Source organism: Cryptomeria japonica, chromosome 3, assembly GCF_030272615.1.
Source record: "Cryptomeria japonica chromosome 3, Sugi_1.0, whole genome shotgun sequence".
Classification (NCBI taxonomy): domain Eukaryota; kingdom Viridiplantae; phylum Streptophyta; class Pinopsida; order Cupressales; family Cupressaceae; genus Cryptomeria; species Cryptomeria japonica.
The window spans coordinates 623,298,447-623,317,917 of record NC_081407.1 but is presented as its reverse complement, the minus strand read 5'-3'; the positions used below and the strand labels follow the sequence as shown (position 1 = coordinate 623,317,917).

At 35.0% G+C, this 19,471-nt stretch overlaps 1 protein-coding gene across 1 annotated transcript; it reads left to right on the top strand.

Annotated features, from left to right (window-relative positions):
* Window positions 1–16,115: 16,115 nt before the first annotated feature.
* Window positions 16,116–16,469, top strand: LOC131050066 (uncharacterized). The gene has a single exon (XM_057984201.2). The coding sequence runs from the start codon at window positions 16,116–16,118 to the stop codon at window positions 16,467–16,469; it is 354 nt and encodes a 117-aa protein (XP_057840184.2).
* Window positions 16,470–19,471: the final 3,002 nt, after the last annotated feature.

Below are 19,471 nucleotides of genomic sequence, written 5' to 3'. Positions count from 1 at the left end.
TATATTCTATTTGTATAAATGGAAGTAAATTTTTTAATAATTGTAATGCATTGATAATTAGATACCCTCATTCCTTGATTCTCAGTTGAAGAGAAATAACAGAGACATAACTTAGATTTGTGTTTTCTATAACAAAAAATTATAAGAAAATATAGATTTAATATTAAAAATTCATAATAGTTTTTATTAAATAGTATTATATACTTTTTCAGCATTATAATTTTAAAAAATATTTAAGATTTATCAAAAGTTTTTCACTTATCCACGTCTCTAATCTCTTTTGAATCTAAATTATAAATTATATCTAAATTTAAAAAAATGGACAAATATGCTATAAAATTTCAAGCTTGTTACTAGATATCAATGCACTTTGACCATGTCTTTGTTATAAAAAATATACATGAAAATTTCTCAACTAGATTCTCGTATTTTTCAAAATTGCATTTACACTACAAATCTACTCTTTTGATATCATATATGCAATAAGGGGTAGTCTTTACTAGTCATAACATATGTTTATTGCTCTTAATAAGTATATCAATTCTATTCTTATTTAATTAAAAAAACTTAAAAGATGAAGACTCAAATTTTTAGGAATTTTATGTCTATATTTTCTTATCTTGCACGTAATCCTTGTTATGAAAGTGAGAACCTACAAATAAGCATGAAAATTAACCATGTTTCAAGATGAGATTACAAATAACAAACAATAACAACACATTTTGAAATGATCATTACAAAGATTTCAATAAATGCTATGTGTAACTTGTCCATCAATTATGATATTAATTATAACATTAATATTATTTTTCTTTTAACTAGCTAAAGATAAATTGTAAATGCCTATCTTTTTAGATAAAGAAACAAATTGCAAACTCTGACTATTCCTACTTTCGATCCATCTTCCATAATTTTTTTGTAGAGTTTTGTAGAAAAGTCCTTATCTAGAGGCTTGATACTCCATGGTTGGTCTTCCATCTCTGAATTGGTATATAAGTTTTATTTCATTCCTTTACATTTATTTTTGAAATTGTTGTTGGTAAGGTTAATTAATATAAGTTTATCTTTAAAATATAGATTTATATTTACTGATGTTAAATTTAAATGAACAATTAATAATATAAAGAAAACATTAATGTATATGTATGAATAATGACTATCAAGTTGTAATATCACTGGTGGTTATCACATTGGATGTAATTTAAGATGCAAAAATGAGAGGAAACATATTCAGTTATATGGACTATATTGAATATAAAGGAGAAATAAGTACACTATAATTACAAGTAAAATTATTGAGGAGAGAAATGGAAGAAAAAGGAGAAAGATTTTGAATGACATTTTAAGAAGAAGAAATACACAACATTATTTCGTTATTGAAATAAATCATTAGATTAGATGCATTTTTCTCTCCTTGCATTCTTTATAAAAATTATAATTCATATTTAATATAGCTAAATCAATAAACTTCCTTGATAAATATTAAATTTATACAATAATTTAATTCTTTATTTCATTGCAAAAATTAGGGTGCACTAGTTTAGTGGATGAATACTATATTTTGACTATAAATCTAACGATACGTTTGGGATAGGTAATTCTTCACAAATTTAGTGGTTGTGGTTATTTCTATTGGCCATTTGGTGGAATTGATTATGTGTTGCATTGATGTTTTGTCATTGATGTCAACACTAGCTGTTTGGATGCTTTACCGACACCCTTCTGGTCGTGGTAGGTTAAGTGGTTTCTGGTTAACTTGGATCTGGTATGATCTGATAGGCTCCGGTATAGTCTGGTGATGGAATTGGCTTGTTCATGATATTAATACTCATATTTGGTCAGTTGGTTTCGGTCTGGTGATTGGATGCTATCCTGCTTGCTTAGAAGCTTGGTTTCTGGTTTCGGCGAGGGTTTCACCGGCAGAGCTTTTGATGGAGATCTTTGATGAATTACATAAGAGGTGTTGGTGTAGCTTCTGATGGAGTTTTAGGATGTTGTTGGTGATCATGTTCGATACTTGGCGGTTGGAGATCATTGCTAGAGCGTGTGGACCTATACTTGGTCCCAGTTGATCTAGGTTATGGACCGACTTTAATGTAACGTATGGATAGGACCTATTGATGTATTTATGGGATGTCTTATGTGTTGATATTACTTGTTTGGTCTAAGGACAACATGGTTTGTAATTATGTAATCGGTTTATTGTCTGGTGGCCGACCTGATTGTTTCTGATCGAGGATTTGTATAAATAGATGTAAGATCTCATTGTAGATCATCATGGTTAATGTAAGAGGTCATGGTCAAGGAATGTAATGTGTGAATAATGTAATATCATTCAGGTAGAGGAGTTGGTCAATCATTGAAGATCGAATTGGGTTTATGTAAGAGGATTTAGTCCTCTGGTATTGAGCTTAACCAAAACTATACTTTGGCATAGGAGATGCTATCTTTTGTAGTTCAACACTTCTCTGGATTGTTGTTTGGATTTATATGTAGTCAGTGAGGCTCTTTTTGTGATGAGCAATGTGCTCTAGGCTATTGGCCTTCCTGCAAGTACAGGCCCCTTCATTGTAATTCAAATACTTACTACAAAAGTATTATCTGACTGTGGGTAGGCTTCCCACCATGGTTTTTCCCTTTACCGGGTTTTCCACGTACAAATCTTGGTGTTGTGTGGATGGATTTTATTCTGTGGTTACTGTTTATGCTTAATTGGATTAACTTTTATTCTGGTAATATTGTTTTGGGTTCTGGTATTAAAGTTTTAATTGCTGAATGTTCATGTAATCTATGACAACTGATTCACCCCCCCTCTCAGTTGTCTTTCGATTATCTGAACTATCTAACAATTGGTATCAGAGATTTGGTCCTCTCTGTAGAAAGCTTAACCGCTTGAGGAAGATCCTATCACTAATACATTTGGCCTAAAATTCTGATGGAGAAGGTATATTGTGACCAAATTTGATTTATTTTTTTTAAAAAGCCTGAATTTATCGAAATTCTGATGATAATTCCACATTTGGTTTCGACGGAGAAGGAATTGGCAATGAAATTTGTGTTTTTTGAGAAAAAGTTCCCGCGTTCGTCGAAATTCCAACAACCACGGGCATTACTTTAAAAAAAAAAGAGCAAGTCATTTGATAAATCATTAATCCCGCCTAGACTTTGTCCAGTCGACCTCTGGGATCCACAAAGACATTGGGCATTACAAGGAGGGAAACAAAACGTTCTAGATTAAGGTCACCCTGGATAGGTAGATAGGGCCTCCATAGCTGGGGATGGGGGGTTCCACCAAGATCCGGTTGAAGAAAAAAGGTAGGGGTAATCAACCAATTCATTCACAGGTCTCATTTGATTATCCGCCAAATTATATAAGATGTTTCAATTTCTTTAATTTTGTCTATGTTGTATTCAATTTAAACTGTGAGCTAGATTTTCTTTTAAGTTTTTTGTGGATACGAAAGTTCAATAGTTTGAATTTAATGTTCTTCATATCTTGTTGAAAAGACAAAAACAAAATGTACTTTTCTCTAGGCTTTCTTTCTTTAGGTATTTTAGTCTTCCAAACTTTCGTGCAATTGGTTTACGGATCTGCATATATCAGGTGATGTTTTTAGAGGTCAAGTACTTGGGTACTTCTTGCTTTGGATTGGTTGATATTCTGTAAGTAGAAATATATTCATGAGTCTGTATATAGTTGTTGGTTATTTTAAGTTGGGTATGACTTTAATCTAAACAGTTGGTAGTCGGGCTCTTTATATTGAGTGGTTGGCAAAAAAAAAAATTGTTTTCTTTCATTAGAAAATTTGGGTTGAATTTAACATGCACTTAATTAAACTTAATTTGGGATTATATGATGCCACACACAATTAGGATGGATCATCCATCCCGTAGTGCTTCAAGAGGAGCACATTCACATGAGGGACAAGAAGAGTCATATCACTTTGAGAGTTTTCACCAAGATGAGTAGCCCGAGTATGGACCTCAAATCTCACAAGCCTTATAGAATTTGATAGGTGTGATACAGGATAGGTTTTCACCCACCACAAAGACACCTCATGAGGATCCACTTGTAGTAGAGGAGCATATACTTGCATCTTGGGAGCTTATTAGGAGTTTGCCTTGAATTTGGGAAATACACATAGAGGAGATAGAAGATTGATCAATAAACATTACCTAGCCTCATCATGCATAAATACAAGAGGTATGGACTATAGCAATCACATATCATGAGCCAAAGGATCATATTCGAGAGTTGCTTCATCTCCAATCCTCTACATTTTTAAGATCCACAAATGGGGTTGAGGCTAAGTCTTGGTTACTTAGCTTGGACTTATGCTCTGGGTTGCATCTATATGTGAGCAACCTAAAGGCATAATTTGCAATGCAATTTTTGAGAGGACTTGCTTCCACCTTGTGGTACTGGGAGGATAAAATGCACCAACTCACATTGGAAACCCTCTAATGGGATACCATTTTGGGGTGCTTCAAAGTGTGTTCTATTTCAAAAAAAATTGATAGAGATACATAGATGAGTTTCACAATTTACATAATGAGGTTTCGTAGTGGCTCAACATGAGAGTTAGTTTTCCTACACATGGCCAATCCAAATGACTTTAGGGTTGCTATGGAAAAGTCTCTTCTGGAAAAGGAGGTACATGGGAGGACACGAGAGGCATGAGAGAATTTTGTAACCTTGATCAAGGGACTAAAGTGTCCATAGGCCTCCTCCTTCAAAGGAGAATTTAGACTTACTATAGGATTTCAAAGAAAATTCCAATAGTATCAATATTAGGGACAAAGGTCTAGAGCATAGTAGGGGTCATAGGGTAGTCACATGTGACCATCATCGACACAAGGATATTTTAGGTATGAGAGACTATAGGGCTATCAAGCTAGGCCTTCTATGACTCAACAACCTTTTAGAGGAGAATCTAGTATTTTTAGTAGTTAGGATCTTCTAATTATGGTGGGGCCTAGCCAACATAGGGTTATATGAGAGGCACATGTTATGTATATGTTAGTATTAGACAAAGAGTGCCCACAAGGTTCTAGAGTAGGTGGACACCATCCTAGGATGTCGAAGCAGATAGTTGATATGTGGGTCTTTACTCTCCCAACCACTCAACATATACCACCATGGGTCTTTACCCTCCCAACCACCCAAAGGTCAAAGGAAGATTCACTACTGCAACACTCACTTTTTGTGATAGTCTCAAGCACTTAGGACAGTCACTCCTTTCATGGCCACTCTTCTTCACAACACTCTCTAACATTTATTATGATGATAGTGTACCTCCTTAAACCTTCCACCAACACCAAACTCAATACCAAACTCTTTCCCAATCTTGCTAATGGACTAACTCAACTCACTGTCAAATTGTGATAGTCAATGCAAGGTTTAGGACAGTAGTTAGGATCTTCTAATTATGGTGGGGCCTAGCCAACATAGGGTTATATGAGAGGAACATGTTATGTATATGTTAGTATCAGATCGAGAGTGCCCACAAGGTTTTAGAGTAGGTGGAAACCATCCTAGGATGTCAAAGTAGATAGTTGCCTCCTAACCACCCAAAGGTCAAAGGAAGATTCATTGCTGCAACACTCACTTTTTGTGACAGTCTCAAGCACTTAGGACAGTCACTCCTTTCATGACCATTCTTCTTCACAACACTCTTTAACATTAATTATGATGATAGTGTACCTCCTTAAACCCTCCACCAACACCAAACTCAATACCAAACTCTTTCCCAATCTCTCTAATGGACTAACTTAACTCACTATCAAATTGTGACAGTCAATGCAAGGTTTAGGACAATAGTTAGGATCTTCTCATTATGGTGGGGCCTAGAAAACATAGGGTTATATGAGAGGCACATGTTATGTATATGTTAGCATCAGACAGAGAGTGCCCACAAGGTTTTAGAGTAGGTGGACACCATCCTAGGATGTCAAAGTAGATAGTTGATATGTGGGTCTTTACCCTCCCAACCACCCAAAGGTCAAAGGAAGATTCACTACTGCAACACTCACTTTTTGTGACAGTCTCAAGCACTTAGGACAGTCACTCTTTCATGGCCATTCTTCTTCACAACACTCTCTAACATTAATTATGATGATAGTGTACCTCCTTAAACCTTCCACCAACACCAAACTCAATACCAAACTCTTTCACAATCTCGCTAATGGACTAGAAGGCATGAACAAAGGATCAACCAAACTCTTTCCCAGTCTTGACTAATCTAGAATTGTAGCAGACCTTATCAATTTTATGTTTTTTCATAAAGATCTTGAAGATGATGCTCACTATTTTATATCATTGACTATGCTATGAATTTGACTGCATCCTACATTATTCACAATAGTCATAGCTCGTCATCTTCATGCAACAATGACACTTTATCAAATAGACTATCATTATTCATCTTGTATGCTCTCTAAACTTGGGCATTAAGGTTGTCCTATGCATTATCACATGACTATTTTTTCTTGTTCTTAGGGTTTTCTATTTCTCTAAACATGATTAGGCTTTTTCACTATGTTGACTATGACCTTTAATGGACTTTCATCATGAAGACTTATTACTATTGCCCTCTTTAACTGTCACAAGATGACTAAAATGTTTGCATAGGTGACTAGATCTATTCATGTGAGTTCTCTTCATAATATTGGTAATTGTCATACTTTGATTGTAAGGATGCCACCTTACCTCTTTATGTCTTGACATGATTCTTTGTTCACATAGTTATATTTTTTTCATAAAACCTTTTTGCCTCATACCATTTGGATGATAAAAAAACTTCTACAAGTTCCAATGCCTTTGTCCTTGAACTGTCTTGGACTACATAACTACCAACTTGGCATTGTTCCCATATGCTTGTGGTGAATTTATTTGTTATCCTTGGACATACTTGCTATGATTTGTATTATTGATCTTTGTTTTTCATTTATATTAAACTTCTTTTGATTGGCTCCACTTTCTCCTAAATCTCAATTGTCACCCTTTGATAATTTCTTTGCCAAAAAGAGATCTCAAAATCTATCATTGGATTGTCTTTTGATGTTGTGACTACTCTGAGATTCATGCTTATATTCTTATGTTCCTAAGAATATCATATTCTCCATTATTGGTTCTTTATACAAACCTATATCTTTTATCATTAGCAATGGTTTGCATGCATTCATAGGAATTCAAGGCCAAGAACAAATCTCTACTCCTTGGTGTCAATGAAATCCCTCTAAGCATGTGTTTTCTTCATCTCTAAAACTTTTCTTTCCACCCTTGTTGTCTGTAGCACTTCAGACCTATCCATTAGGCATGAGCTTTTAATCTCTATGGTTGGCTGCTATAAAATTCTATTTGGATTGTAACATTTGTTGCTCCATCTTTTTATGATCATCTTCCCATTGTTCTACTCACTGTCTTATACCTAATGTCTGACATCTATGTGGTTTCTATGACTATTAACCCTTGGGGGTTGTCATCATATCTCTGCAAATATCTTATTTTGGCCCTCCTTATGTATTCATAAATTACGATCTCTCCTAAGTAATTGATAATGATTATATTTATCAATAAATAATCTATATTGAATGCAAATACTTTTTCCTTTGCAATGTAAGGTGTTGGCTTTGGGTTTAAATCCTACCTCAATCTCTGATCTTGGTTGAAAACTCTTCTTAACTCACTCTTTGACTGCTCATTGAATCTTTGGGACTGCCCTTCATATGCAAGATTCTTCACGTGATTCAGATTATTGTCATTTTTGTGGCTTCTTTGGTGGTGCAGTAGGCGTATAAGGGTTTACACGCAACTTTTTTTTAGTAGTTAAACTCATTTTCACAATGAAGGAGCCCAAATAGGAAGAAAAGTTGACATGAACACAAAGATACCCTGAATGCCACGTGAAATGATGATGATGATGGATTTTAATAACATCCATGAGGCCAAAGAAGCCCATGAGACCCACAGACAACACACACCCTATAAAATCAGGGCATTATGACTTTAAACAACATGTAAACTCTTCTCAAGATCTTCTCTTCTTCAGTGAATTTTAATTAGCAAACTTATCATTTTTTTGAGTTTTGTTTCCTCAAAAAGCGTGTTTAAATTATTTATTTTCAAAATGTCTTCATAAATGGCACAAATGTCACTATATGTTGAACATTTCATGACAAAATGTTGCTTCGTCTCTACTGCTCCAGTGTTATAGAATAGGCACATTCTTTTATCCCATTCTTTTATATGTAGGTTATAATGGGAGTTATAAGGGGCAAGGAAAAAGGGTAAGGGGGTAGGGTGGTAAGTTAGGATAGGGATAGGATATAGGTAGGCTAGGATGGGGGTAGGTGATAAGATGGAGAGGGTAGGTTAATAGGTGTGTGGTAGAGGTAAGCTTAGGGAAATAAAGGAAGTAAGACTTATGGGATGTGGGTTAGAATAGGTGATTTTAGGGGAATAAAGAGGTAAAGGGGTAGGTATTGTGGAGGGGAGTGTGAGATATAAGGTATGAGGGGAAGGGAGATGCTAGGATAGAATAGTGGTAGGGGTAAGGTGGAAAGGAAGTTAGTGAAGGGAGGTGAGGGTGTAAGATGGAAGGGTCTAGGTTTAAGTTAAGATGTGAAGGAGGTTAAGGAATGGGGTATGAAAGGTGGTTAAAGGATAGAGGATAGGAAGGTAGGTGAGTTAGAAGGTATGGTAAATGTAAGTGAAGAGTGTTAGGGAAGGTGGAAATGGGAGGAAATGGAAAGGGAGTGATTGGGTTTGGGCACCCACTGATAGGATCGACAGAAGTGGAAGGGATTATGCCTTGGCTAGGCAAAGGGAATGATAAACCTCACTTAATTTCAAAGAGAAAGACTTGGCCAGCTCTTGAGCAACTATGAACAAAAAGTTAACAACAAAGACTCGACAACAACCAACTAAGCTAAGACAACTAACCTACAAAGCGAAAAAAGTGTGTTTTGGTGAAGAAACATGATGTGAGAAGTTTGATGCAAAGGCAAGGGTAGAACTCAGTATTTCATATTAGGACACCAACCACATTTATTAGGCAAGTCAAATAAGGTCTCTCCAATGTTTAGGATACACAAGGGCAACATTAGTCATGTAAGTATGCATGAGCATGGGAATGGATAGTTACTTTCCTTTTAGACTAACTTGGGTCTATGACTCTCTATAACTTGGGTCTATGAATAACTTGGGTCTATGACTCTCAATGGGCATATCACCTGCTCTAAATAACCACAAAGCCATTAGATATGTTTTGAGATGAAAAAGAAGAGTTAAATGGTTTTGGTTCAATTTGCATAATCTCTATGTTCAAGTAATTTAATTTGGTATATTATACTGAAATGTGATTTCATAAATAACATTTCAACTTTGATATAACTAGTTCTATAGCCTGATTTTTTGGCCTGTGAAGAAAGACCATGTCAGACAATATTAGTGAACAACAAAATAAGGAGACAATTGCTAGATTGTGGTCTAACTTGAAAAGAAAAGGTGATGGAAAATGTTATTGTCCCTGAAAAATTTGTAAGGGGTTAAAGACTAGAAGACTTCTAATCAAAACAACTAAGAAATATTGTAGGTTGCATGGTCACATTGAAGGTGGACATGATTATCATCCATTGGTAAGTTTTTCATTATATCGTTTTAACAATTTATATACATAAGAAATCACTTGATGATGAGATCATGATCATGGTTTATTTATGTTTATCAATTTTATATAGGTCGAGCACCCCAAAGCACATGATATGGATCAACACAACTCGAAGAATATGGTATTCGAAGTGGAGGAACATGGAGGTGTGAATATCGAAGCTGAAGATAATGATCCCATGGAGGATGACAATCATGAGCCACAAAACACAATTGAAGATGATGGTACAAATACATTGATCCATGACACATTTAGTACTGGCGCAATTGATCATGATGATGAAGATGACCTTGATGTTGTTCATGATGTCCCTCTACTTGAGAAGGCATCTGAGGCCCTTTACGAAGGCTCCCAGACAACTCTTCTCTTCGTTGTATTGTTGTTGGTGAACTTGAAGGTTATGAATGGTTTATCCAACATAACAATCTCACATATGTTAAGGTATGTCATATATGTCATTATAGTTAATAAATGGTGAATCATGTTGTACCATTAATATTCTTTATATTAACAAATTATATTTTTTTGTTGTAGATTGATAGGTGAGTTTTTGTTACCACCATCAAATATTCTACCTCGCTCATACCAAGAATTATCTATCATTATGAAAGATATTGGAATGGAGTATCAAGCAATAGATGCTTGTCCCAATGATCATATTATATACCACTAACAACATAAATTTTGGACCGAATGCCCTGAATGTCATATCAGTAGCTATCAAACAGATCAAATAACAAAAAGGGTTCTTCGCTATATTCCCATTATTCCATGTATGCAACGATTATTCAAGTGCACTAGCTTGGCACAATTTATGGATTACCATGCACGCAATAGAAGTCGAGATGGCATTATTCGAATGCTTGTGGATGGTTCAACATTTATGGACATAGAGGAAAAGTGGCCACACTTTAAAGAAGAACCTCGTAATCTCAGGCTTTCATTGGCAGCGGACAGTGTCAATCCATTTGGAGAGCTGAGATCTATTTACTCAGAGTAGCCTATTTTTGTTATCAACAATAACATTCCTCCATGGATGTCAATAAAGAGGGAGCACATAATGTTGGCAATGATTGTTCCAGGTATTTTATCATTTAAATATAGTCATCTACATTTAATTGTAAATATTATAGTAAAATGGTCATAATAATTATGTAATGTTTTTGTTCATTCGATTAGGTTAGTACCAAGTTAAAAATATGAATGTATATATCAAGCCTCTTATCGAAGAGTTGCTAGAGTTATGGAATGGTGTCACTATGTATGACGTCCCTAGACCAATAGGGCAGACAATTTTAATTCCATGCAATGTTTGTATGGACAATACACGATGCCCCAGGGCTAACACATTTTTTGTGGTATGTTATAGTGTTCAAGTTGCGCATGATAATTATAATTAAAAAAATTAACATATTTAATCCAATTATACATTATCTTGTAGGTCTTCAAACAAAGGAAAAATTTGCATGTCTAGTTTGTGGTCCAAAGATGAAATCTCATCATTCAAAAAGTTTAGGAAAGCAGGTGTTTGATGAGTATAGGCACTTTCTCCACAAAAATCATAAGTATCGAAATACTGAAAAACCATCTTTTCAATGGGAAAGAAGAGAATACATCAAAGCCACGAAGAATGACACCTCACCTGTGGAAGTTGGAATATAATAGAATTAATCGTCAAGGTAATGCTATTCCATCTAATGGTTTATGTCATAAAACATCTTTTCTATTGTGTTTTGTTTACTGATGATGTGATTGATGATCGTGAAGGTCCTCAAGGCATAAATGACCACCTTCCTAAGGGAGTAAAAATTTATCCCCGACAATTTAGTAGGTTTCCCTACTACGAGCAGTTACAAATTATGAATTTGTTAGATACTATGCATATTGGACATAATATAACAAAGACATTATGGAAAATATGGGATGGAAGGCGTGACAAAGAAAACATTGTCAAAATTTGTAGTGACTGTTGGCATTATACACTTAGATGATAATGGTTGATGTTGTCATTGATGACAACCAACTGGTAACATGGTTCATAGGCTATACCGGCAATAGACTTCACCTACCGGCACTGACATTCACTACAAAGGTTATTTACACTGGCATCCAATTACACCGACAACAGATTATATCGGCAGTCCAAGCCGAATTGGAAATAATATTGTTTTGTATTGTAAATATATTTGTATAGCTGACATGATGTATTGTAAAGACTCATATATGTATGAGATCTTATAGGTCATTTTGAAATGTAATTAGGTATGTATGTAAGCGGTATATTAGAGCAAATAATTGTATATGCACTTTGATGTATTTATATTGAGAGAGAATAAGAAGCAGAGCAGAGTGAAGCAAGGTTTATGGCAGAGGTATTAGACAGAGCTTAAACTGGTACTAAATCCACCATTACAGATGCTATTTTGACCAGTATATTGTTATTGGAATTAACCATCCAATTGTAGTCAATGGGACTCCCTTTTGTTGTTGAGCAGTGAGCTCTAGGCAGTTGGCCTTCCTGCATGTGCAGGCCCCTATTGTACTAAGTAATATTTATTCTTATTGGCTAGTGAGTAAATATTGTGGGTCACAAATCCCACCAAGGTTTTTCCCTTACCGGGTTTCGTCACTAAAAATATATGTGTTATGGTGTGAATTGATGCTTATTATTTTGTTTTTCTTTACTGCATTATTATTTGCTTACCGGTATATTAATTTGAGTTATAAAGTTGCAAACAAGTTTAAGTATTTCATCTACCGGTTAGACACTTATTCAACCCCCCCTCTCAATGTCTTTGGGACTAACCTAGTATCTAACAATTGGTATCAAAGCCTAGTCCTCTATTTGTAGAAGCCTAACAACTTGAGGAAGATTCTGAAACCAGTACTGATGGAAAGTTTGAGACAACAGTTGGAAGGAGCTCTTGAAGATTTTGATGCAAAAAAATTGAAGAATATCAAACTGGAAGATGAACTCAGAACTAATCGGGAATTCATATAAGCATTTCAAGATAACCTAGTTATAGCAAAGAATAAGAGAAAAGAATTACATGTGCAATTGCAAAATCAAGATGATGAAGAAAAGGAAACTCTCAGAGATATTGCAGAGAAACTGAGACAAGAGAACAATAACATGAGGAATGAGATGCAAGATTTAACCATGAGACTATGTAAGGATATTGAAGATAGAAAGAGAAATGAGGAAGATTTGGCCAGAAGACTTAATGAAAGATTAGATGAATCTCTAAGGCTTAGTTATGAAAATGATATGCTTAAAACAGATTTGATTCACATGCAACATGACAAAGAGGAACTTATGAGACAAGCTAGCACTTTGGAAAGTGAGTTGGTCGCTACAAAAGAATACAAAGACAAATTCAAGAAGAGTTCAGACAAGCTTGATGATATGTTGAAAAGTAAAAAACCTGATGGAGAAACAATTGGACTTGGATTTGAACATGGAGAAAGTTTCGGAACTGCAAACAATCATGATCACAACAAACCGGTAAGACAACCTAATGCTTATAAATTCAATGGAAAATATTTTAATTGCAACAAATTTGGTCATAGAGCAAATCAATGCAGATTTAGAAATAATTAGAATACAAACTTACCCACTAGTCAATGTTTCAAATGCAATAAAAATGGTCATAACTCAAACAATTGCAGAATGAATGTGAAATGCTATGTTTGTGGTAGATTTGGACATTTATCTAATCAATGCAAAACTCAAACCGGTCAAGGTTATGGAAAAGCTATTCAGAGAAAAAATGTAACTTGTTATGCATGTAACAAGATTGGGCATATTCCAAAATTTCGTAGAAGCAAGAGTGTACTGACGAACAATAAAGGATCTAATGACAAAGGCAAAGAAAAGGTAAATGAAATCAAGCAAGAATTCACTAAACAATGGATCAGGAAGAGAGATCAGAGAAATGATGAATCTGTCTCTGCACCGGCAAAACAAAGCAATCCTACACCGGTAGGAGATTCTTCATCTAACTAAGGAATAATCCTTAGGGGTAAGGCAACTAATTGAAGATCATGTATTTACCCTCAGTTGGTAGTAAGAAGTTATATTTCTTCTTTACCAGCAAACATGTTGAGTTACAATGAAAATTTACTTCACCAGCAAAGCATTTAATGAGGTTGTAAGTTAACTTTTTGGTTATAAAGCACTTGAATTTATCATTTCTATTTATCAAAGCATTCAAGCATTCAAAGAGCATGAAAGTTGAGCACCAGCATTCAGGAAGAAAAGCAGAAAAGGATTTTCAAGGCATCCAAGGTTTTTCAGTTAAAAGGTATTTATCTTATGACATGGCATCTTCATCTTTTGTTCCCGAATTCATTGCAAACCCTACTATTGTGGAAAATGTCAAGCATCCTAGACCTGTCTTCAAAATTATCCCTAAGATAGCTAAGTTGGATGACTCCATTGGTGCATTTTCAAAAATTCTGAAGGGAGTCGCATTTGCTGAAGACCCTAGGGCATACATTCACTCTAACATCGAAGATTTAGGGTCCGAAGATTTAAAGAATATGTTCATGAATGTTATTACTGACAACCAAGGTATAGTCAAATTAGAACACAAGATTGTTAAAGATTTAGGATTCATTGACATCCTTCATATGCTTGAATTCTCAAATGAGATTATCCGTTATGATCTTAGCAGAGTTCACAGAGAATTTTTGTGGTTAGTTTCAGTTTTTAAGATCACTCAGGAATCAATTAAGGTTGTTACTAGTTTACCTTCTATCGGCACTAGGCCTGATAAGAAAAATAAAATTTCAAACAAAGAGGTTATGAGCTTAACCAGAGCTACACTTGACAACAAATCACTTAGGGGTAGTGATATAACTGACAACAATGTTAAATATGCTAGTATGGTTATTGGATACAAAGTTGCTCATACTAATAGGTTGAATTCTGTATCAAGTTCCTGCATTCATAGTGCCTATGAGATGATTATGAATAATGCTAAAATTGACATTTGTGAATGGTTGAAAGATGAACTGTTGGAAAATTTGCACAAGATCAAAGGTGACAAGAAGGGAACTTTCAGGTTTGGGAACCTGATTGTGTGCTTAATGTTGTATTTCTCAAAGGTGATTCCCAGTATTGGACACAAGGACTTTTCCTATGATATTTTTGTTGGAAAACAGATAAAGGAGGCAATTACCAGCATAGGCTTAGATAGTGACAAACTGGTAAAAAAGTACTTCAAGAATTTTCAAGCAAAAATAAGGCAAAGTGAAAGGATTCCCCAAAGCATTGTAGACAAATATGATAAACAAATATGCTTTGTGATTAAAAGAGATGAAGTATGGATGGAGGCAGTTAGACCTAGAACTATCTAGATAATAGAGATGGGCTATGAGGTGGATTCACACATCTTGGATTCATATGCTAAAATACTCCTATATGCTCCACCCGAACCAACAGAGGAGATATTTGGTAATGATGAAACTATAGAGAGTGGTGTTGCTATGCAGAAGCAAAGGAAGAAAAGAGAAAAAGAAATAAAAGATGCTTCTAAGTTTTTAGAAATTATTAAGAAGGGCTTATTGAAACTAGATCCGATGAAAGGTTTTGTTGAAGAAGAAAGAAAATCAGAACAACAACCGGTAGCACATATTTCTCCTGTGGCTACCTCATCCGATTCTGACAGTGGTAAGGTAGCTAAATTCAAAAGGGTGGACAAAAAGAAAAGAAAACCCTCACCGACACCTGCTCCATCACCTAAGAAATCAAGAACACTTAGACAGAAACAACAGGCTATGAGAGAGCCCAATGGTCAGAAGAAGAAAGTTGCACCAAAGAAGAAACAACTAGAACAAAAGGAACCAGATACTCTTTCACCAGAAGAATTGGTAAATGAAATTACTTAGGAAGGAAATCTTAGTAATGTTAATAAGTTTTATCATTCTTTTAAGGATTCAAATAAGGATACTACTGAGGAAAGCATTATTTTGTATCTTGATATATATAAAAAAGTTCTTATTGAAGTTGTAGATGTTCTTCCTAATGATTTATACTTAAGACTTGAAGCAAAGAGAATGTTTGTTATGGAGTTAGACAAGAAATTGAAGGTTGAGGCTCTGTTAGCCATTCATCCTGTTAATTCAAAGAAAGAAATAGATGACTTAATATCTAAAGCTAATAGGACTGTTTTTGTGAGTGGTCACCGACAAGTTAGTCTTATGGCTGACAGAGTTGAAGAGATTGCAGATGAAACAACTAACAAATGGGATATATTCTTTGTTGAGAAGGAGAAGAGAGAAGAGAAAGAAAGATAGAAAATCAAAAAATCATTTACTAAAGTATGTCAGAATGATAAGGGTAAGAGTAAGGTTGGTAGTGTAGCTGACATAACAGTTAAGGACAACTTATCGCCACCAGCTCAAGACACCCCACTTCTTGTAGCAGAGGCATCGACAGAAATGCAAAATGAGCCTGGAGAAGATAAGTCAGAGGAAGTAAAAGAAGATAACGTTGATCCCGAGTCAGACATTCTATTCACCATGAATTTTGACACTCAGGATATCAATATTGTGTTGGATAAGGAAACTGTAGAGGAAAATAAAGCTGAAGCTACAAATGTTGAGATCTCTGAGTCACCGGTCAACATTGTTGACAATCAGCAAAACATTGGGATACCAGAAGAAGCAGAAAAGGAACAAGAACAGAATGTATCTGAACTAGCAGGGAATGAAAATAAGAATGAAAACAAGAATGAAAATACGGAAGAAAAAGCGGATAAAGAAGAGGTTAAGGATGGAAGCAAGGAAGCATAAGTGGTTAAGGTAACTGGACAGGTATCTGAAGAAGAGAAGAAAATTATTGTAGTACCTAGCACTTCTCCCAGTACATCAACCACATATTACAGACTGACAAATGTCACTGGTGGATTATTGGATTCCATTCAAAAGATAACAGAATGCAATGCCTTAGCATTTAAGGCTATTGATGATTCTTTACCAATTTTGCAGATGATTGCACCAGCATGCAAGGTTGATCACATTGTTGGGTCTATAGGTAAATTGGACACATTATCCAAATTCATTTCTTCTAATATTCAAATTGTAGATAAGATAAATGAGGAGACCATTCAGGAAAGGGTAAATAAGAAGAAGGGCAATTTCTTTGACAAAACAATAAAGGATTGTACATGATAGATTGATTCTTTGTTACCAGCACTTAATTCCACCATTCTGGAATACAAGGAATTGTACAGGGAAGCATGCAAACCATACCATTTGTCAGAAGATATTGGTGAGAAAATAAAGAAGACACATAAATAAATTAATGACATTGCTGACAATATGATTGGTTCTTTGGAACTCACATCAGTTTTGGATCAAGAGATGGCAATTTATGAAGAGAAGATTGAGAAGTTGGAAAGAGAAAAGAAAAGGCTGAGAATGAAAACCCGAGAGCTAAAGAACAACCTTGGTCCTAGATTGGACAATTTGTTAACACACCAAAATGAGTTATCTAAGGAAACTATTCAAGGTGATAGATCACCGGAGAAACAAATGCATTATCTCATTGATATGATCTGATAGACAAAGACTATAATTTCTGACAATACTAAGTTTTTGCAAGGTCTTAACTTAGTTTTGGCAAACATTTTCGAGATTGTACATAACTGACTACAAGGTTCTAGGTAAATTTTGATACTTTTGACATCCTTTGTCATTGATGTCAAATGGGGAGTGGAGTAATGAGAAAAATGTATAGAAGGAGATCATTTGCTGAGGGGGAGCACTCTCAGTTTTTGGACTTCATTTTGGATATCAGATTTGGATTTTTCTCATGAGTGTTTCCATCACTGCCAAAGGGGGAGATTGTTGGCATTATACACTCAAATGAGAATGGTTGATGTTGTCATTGATGGCAACCAACTGGTAACATGGTTCACAGGCTATACCGACAATAGACTTCACCTACCAATATCGGCAATCACTACAAAGGTTATTCACACCGGCATCCAGTTACACCAGCAACATATTATACCGGTAGTCCAAGCCGACTTGCAAATAATATTGTTTTGTATTATAAATATATTTGTATAGCCAACATGATGTATTGTAAAGACTCATATATGTATGAGATCTTATAGGTCATTTTGAAATGTAATTAGGTATGTATGTAAGCGGTATATGAGAGCGAATAATTGTATATGCACTTTGATGTATTTATCTTGAGAGCGAATAAGAAGCAGAGCGAGCGAAGCAAGGTTTATGGCAGAGGTATCAGACAAAGCTTAAACTAGTATTGAATCCAGCATTGCATATGCTATTTTGAGCAGTACATTATCATTGTATTTAACCATCCAATTGTAGTAAGTGGGACTCCCTTTTGTTCTTGAGCAGTGAGCTCTTGGCAGTTGGCCTTCTTGCATGTGCAGACCCCTATTGTACTAAGTAATATTTATTCTTACTAACGAGTGAGTAAATATTGTGGGTCACAAATCCCACCAAGGTTTTTCCCTTACTGGGTTTCCTCACCAAAAATATATGTGTTATGGTGTGGATTGATGCTTATTCTTTTGTTTTTCTTTACTGCATTATTATTTTATTACCAGTATATTAATTTGGGTTATAAAGTTGCAAACAAGTTTAAATATTTCATCTTCTGGTTAGACACTGATTCACCCCCCCTCTCAGTGTCTTTGGGACTAACCTAGTATCTAATAGTGACATTCAGGATTCCAATCATGCAATGAAAAATGTCATTCAATAAAATAGCCATGGAGACGAGATTAATATAAGTGAACTTCCTTAGTTATTAACGGACCAGCAAAGCAATGCTATAAAAGAAGTCATACGAAAAATTCGATTTCCCACAAGATTTTCTGCAAACATAAAAAATCTCATATCAAAGAAAAGTGAATTTGGGCCAGGGATGAAAACGCATGATTGGCATACCTTCATTAAGGTAATTCATGTTCTTGTGTTTTTACTATATATTTGTATATTGTGCGTGTACTTTTCATTGTATTATGTTTGCAAAAAATGAAAAGATAATTTTATAATTGTTGCAGTATGTTCTACCTCTATCTCTCCCATACAACTTCCACAATAATGTCAAGTAAGTCATATATGATCTTGGAAAATACATGAGGTAAGTAGTGATATTTGTTCAGTTCGTTGTATAGATATTATATTTATGATTTGTTTTACTTGTTATGTAATATATTTTTTTGCATCTTGAATATCATGTAGGTGGTTGTCATGTAAAGAAATCCATAAAGAAGATATAAAATATTGGCAGAGAAAAATTCCTCATCTAATGTGTGAAATGCAAAAGTGTCTACCTTCATCTTTTTTCAATGCACAAGAACACTACCTCATACACTAAGTTGAGGAGATTGAATTGTGTGGACCTGTACACACTAGGTCAATGTGGATGGTTGAGAGGCACTTAAAATTTTTGAAGGTTTTGGTTCGACAAAGAGCACATCCTAAGGGTTCTATGGTGGAGGGATATATGGTATACCAGACTATGGTGTACATGACTGAATATCTTCCTAAGTTTGCAGCAAATAATGAATGAATGAATGTTAGATGTTAACACGAAATTTAGAGTGATGTTAGGGGGAGGAGAGGGGCCAAATGAGCTTCCAGCTTCACATGGTTGACCCTATTAAGTAGAGAATATTAAACTATTCTTGAAACCAAGCGAAGCTCAATAAGATAACACACTTTTCAATATTTCATTATGTTGCACAGTTAATCTTATTGAATAATGTATATTGAATCTTAATTACAGGGTCCAACAGAGCCAACACGAA

Coding starts and splice junctions, on each gene's coding strand:
- LOC131050066 (XM_057984201.2), top strand. CDS start 16,116: ATGCAAAATGAGCCTGGAGAAGATAAGTCAGAGGAAGTAAAAGAAGAT.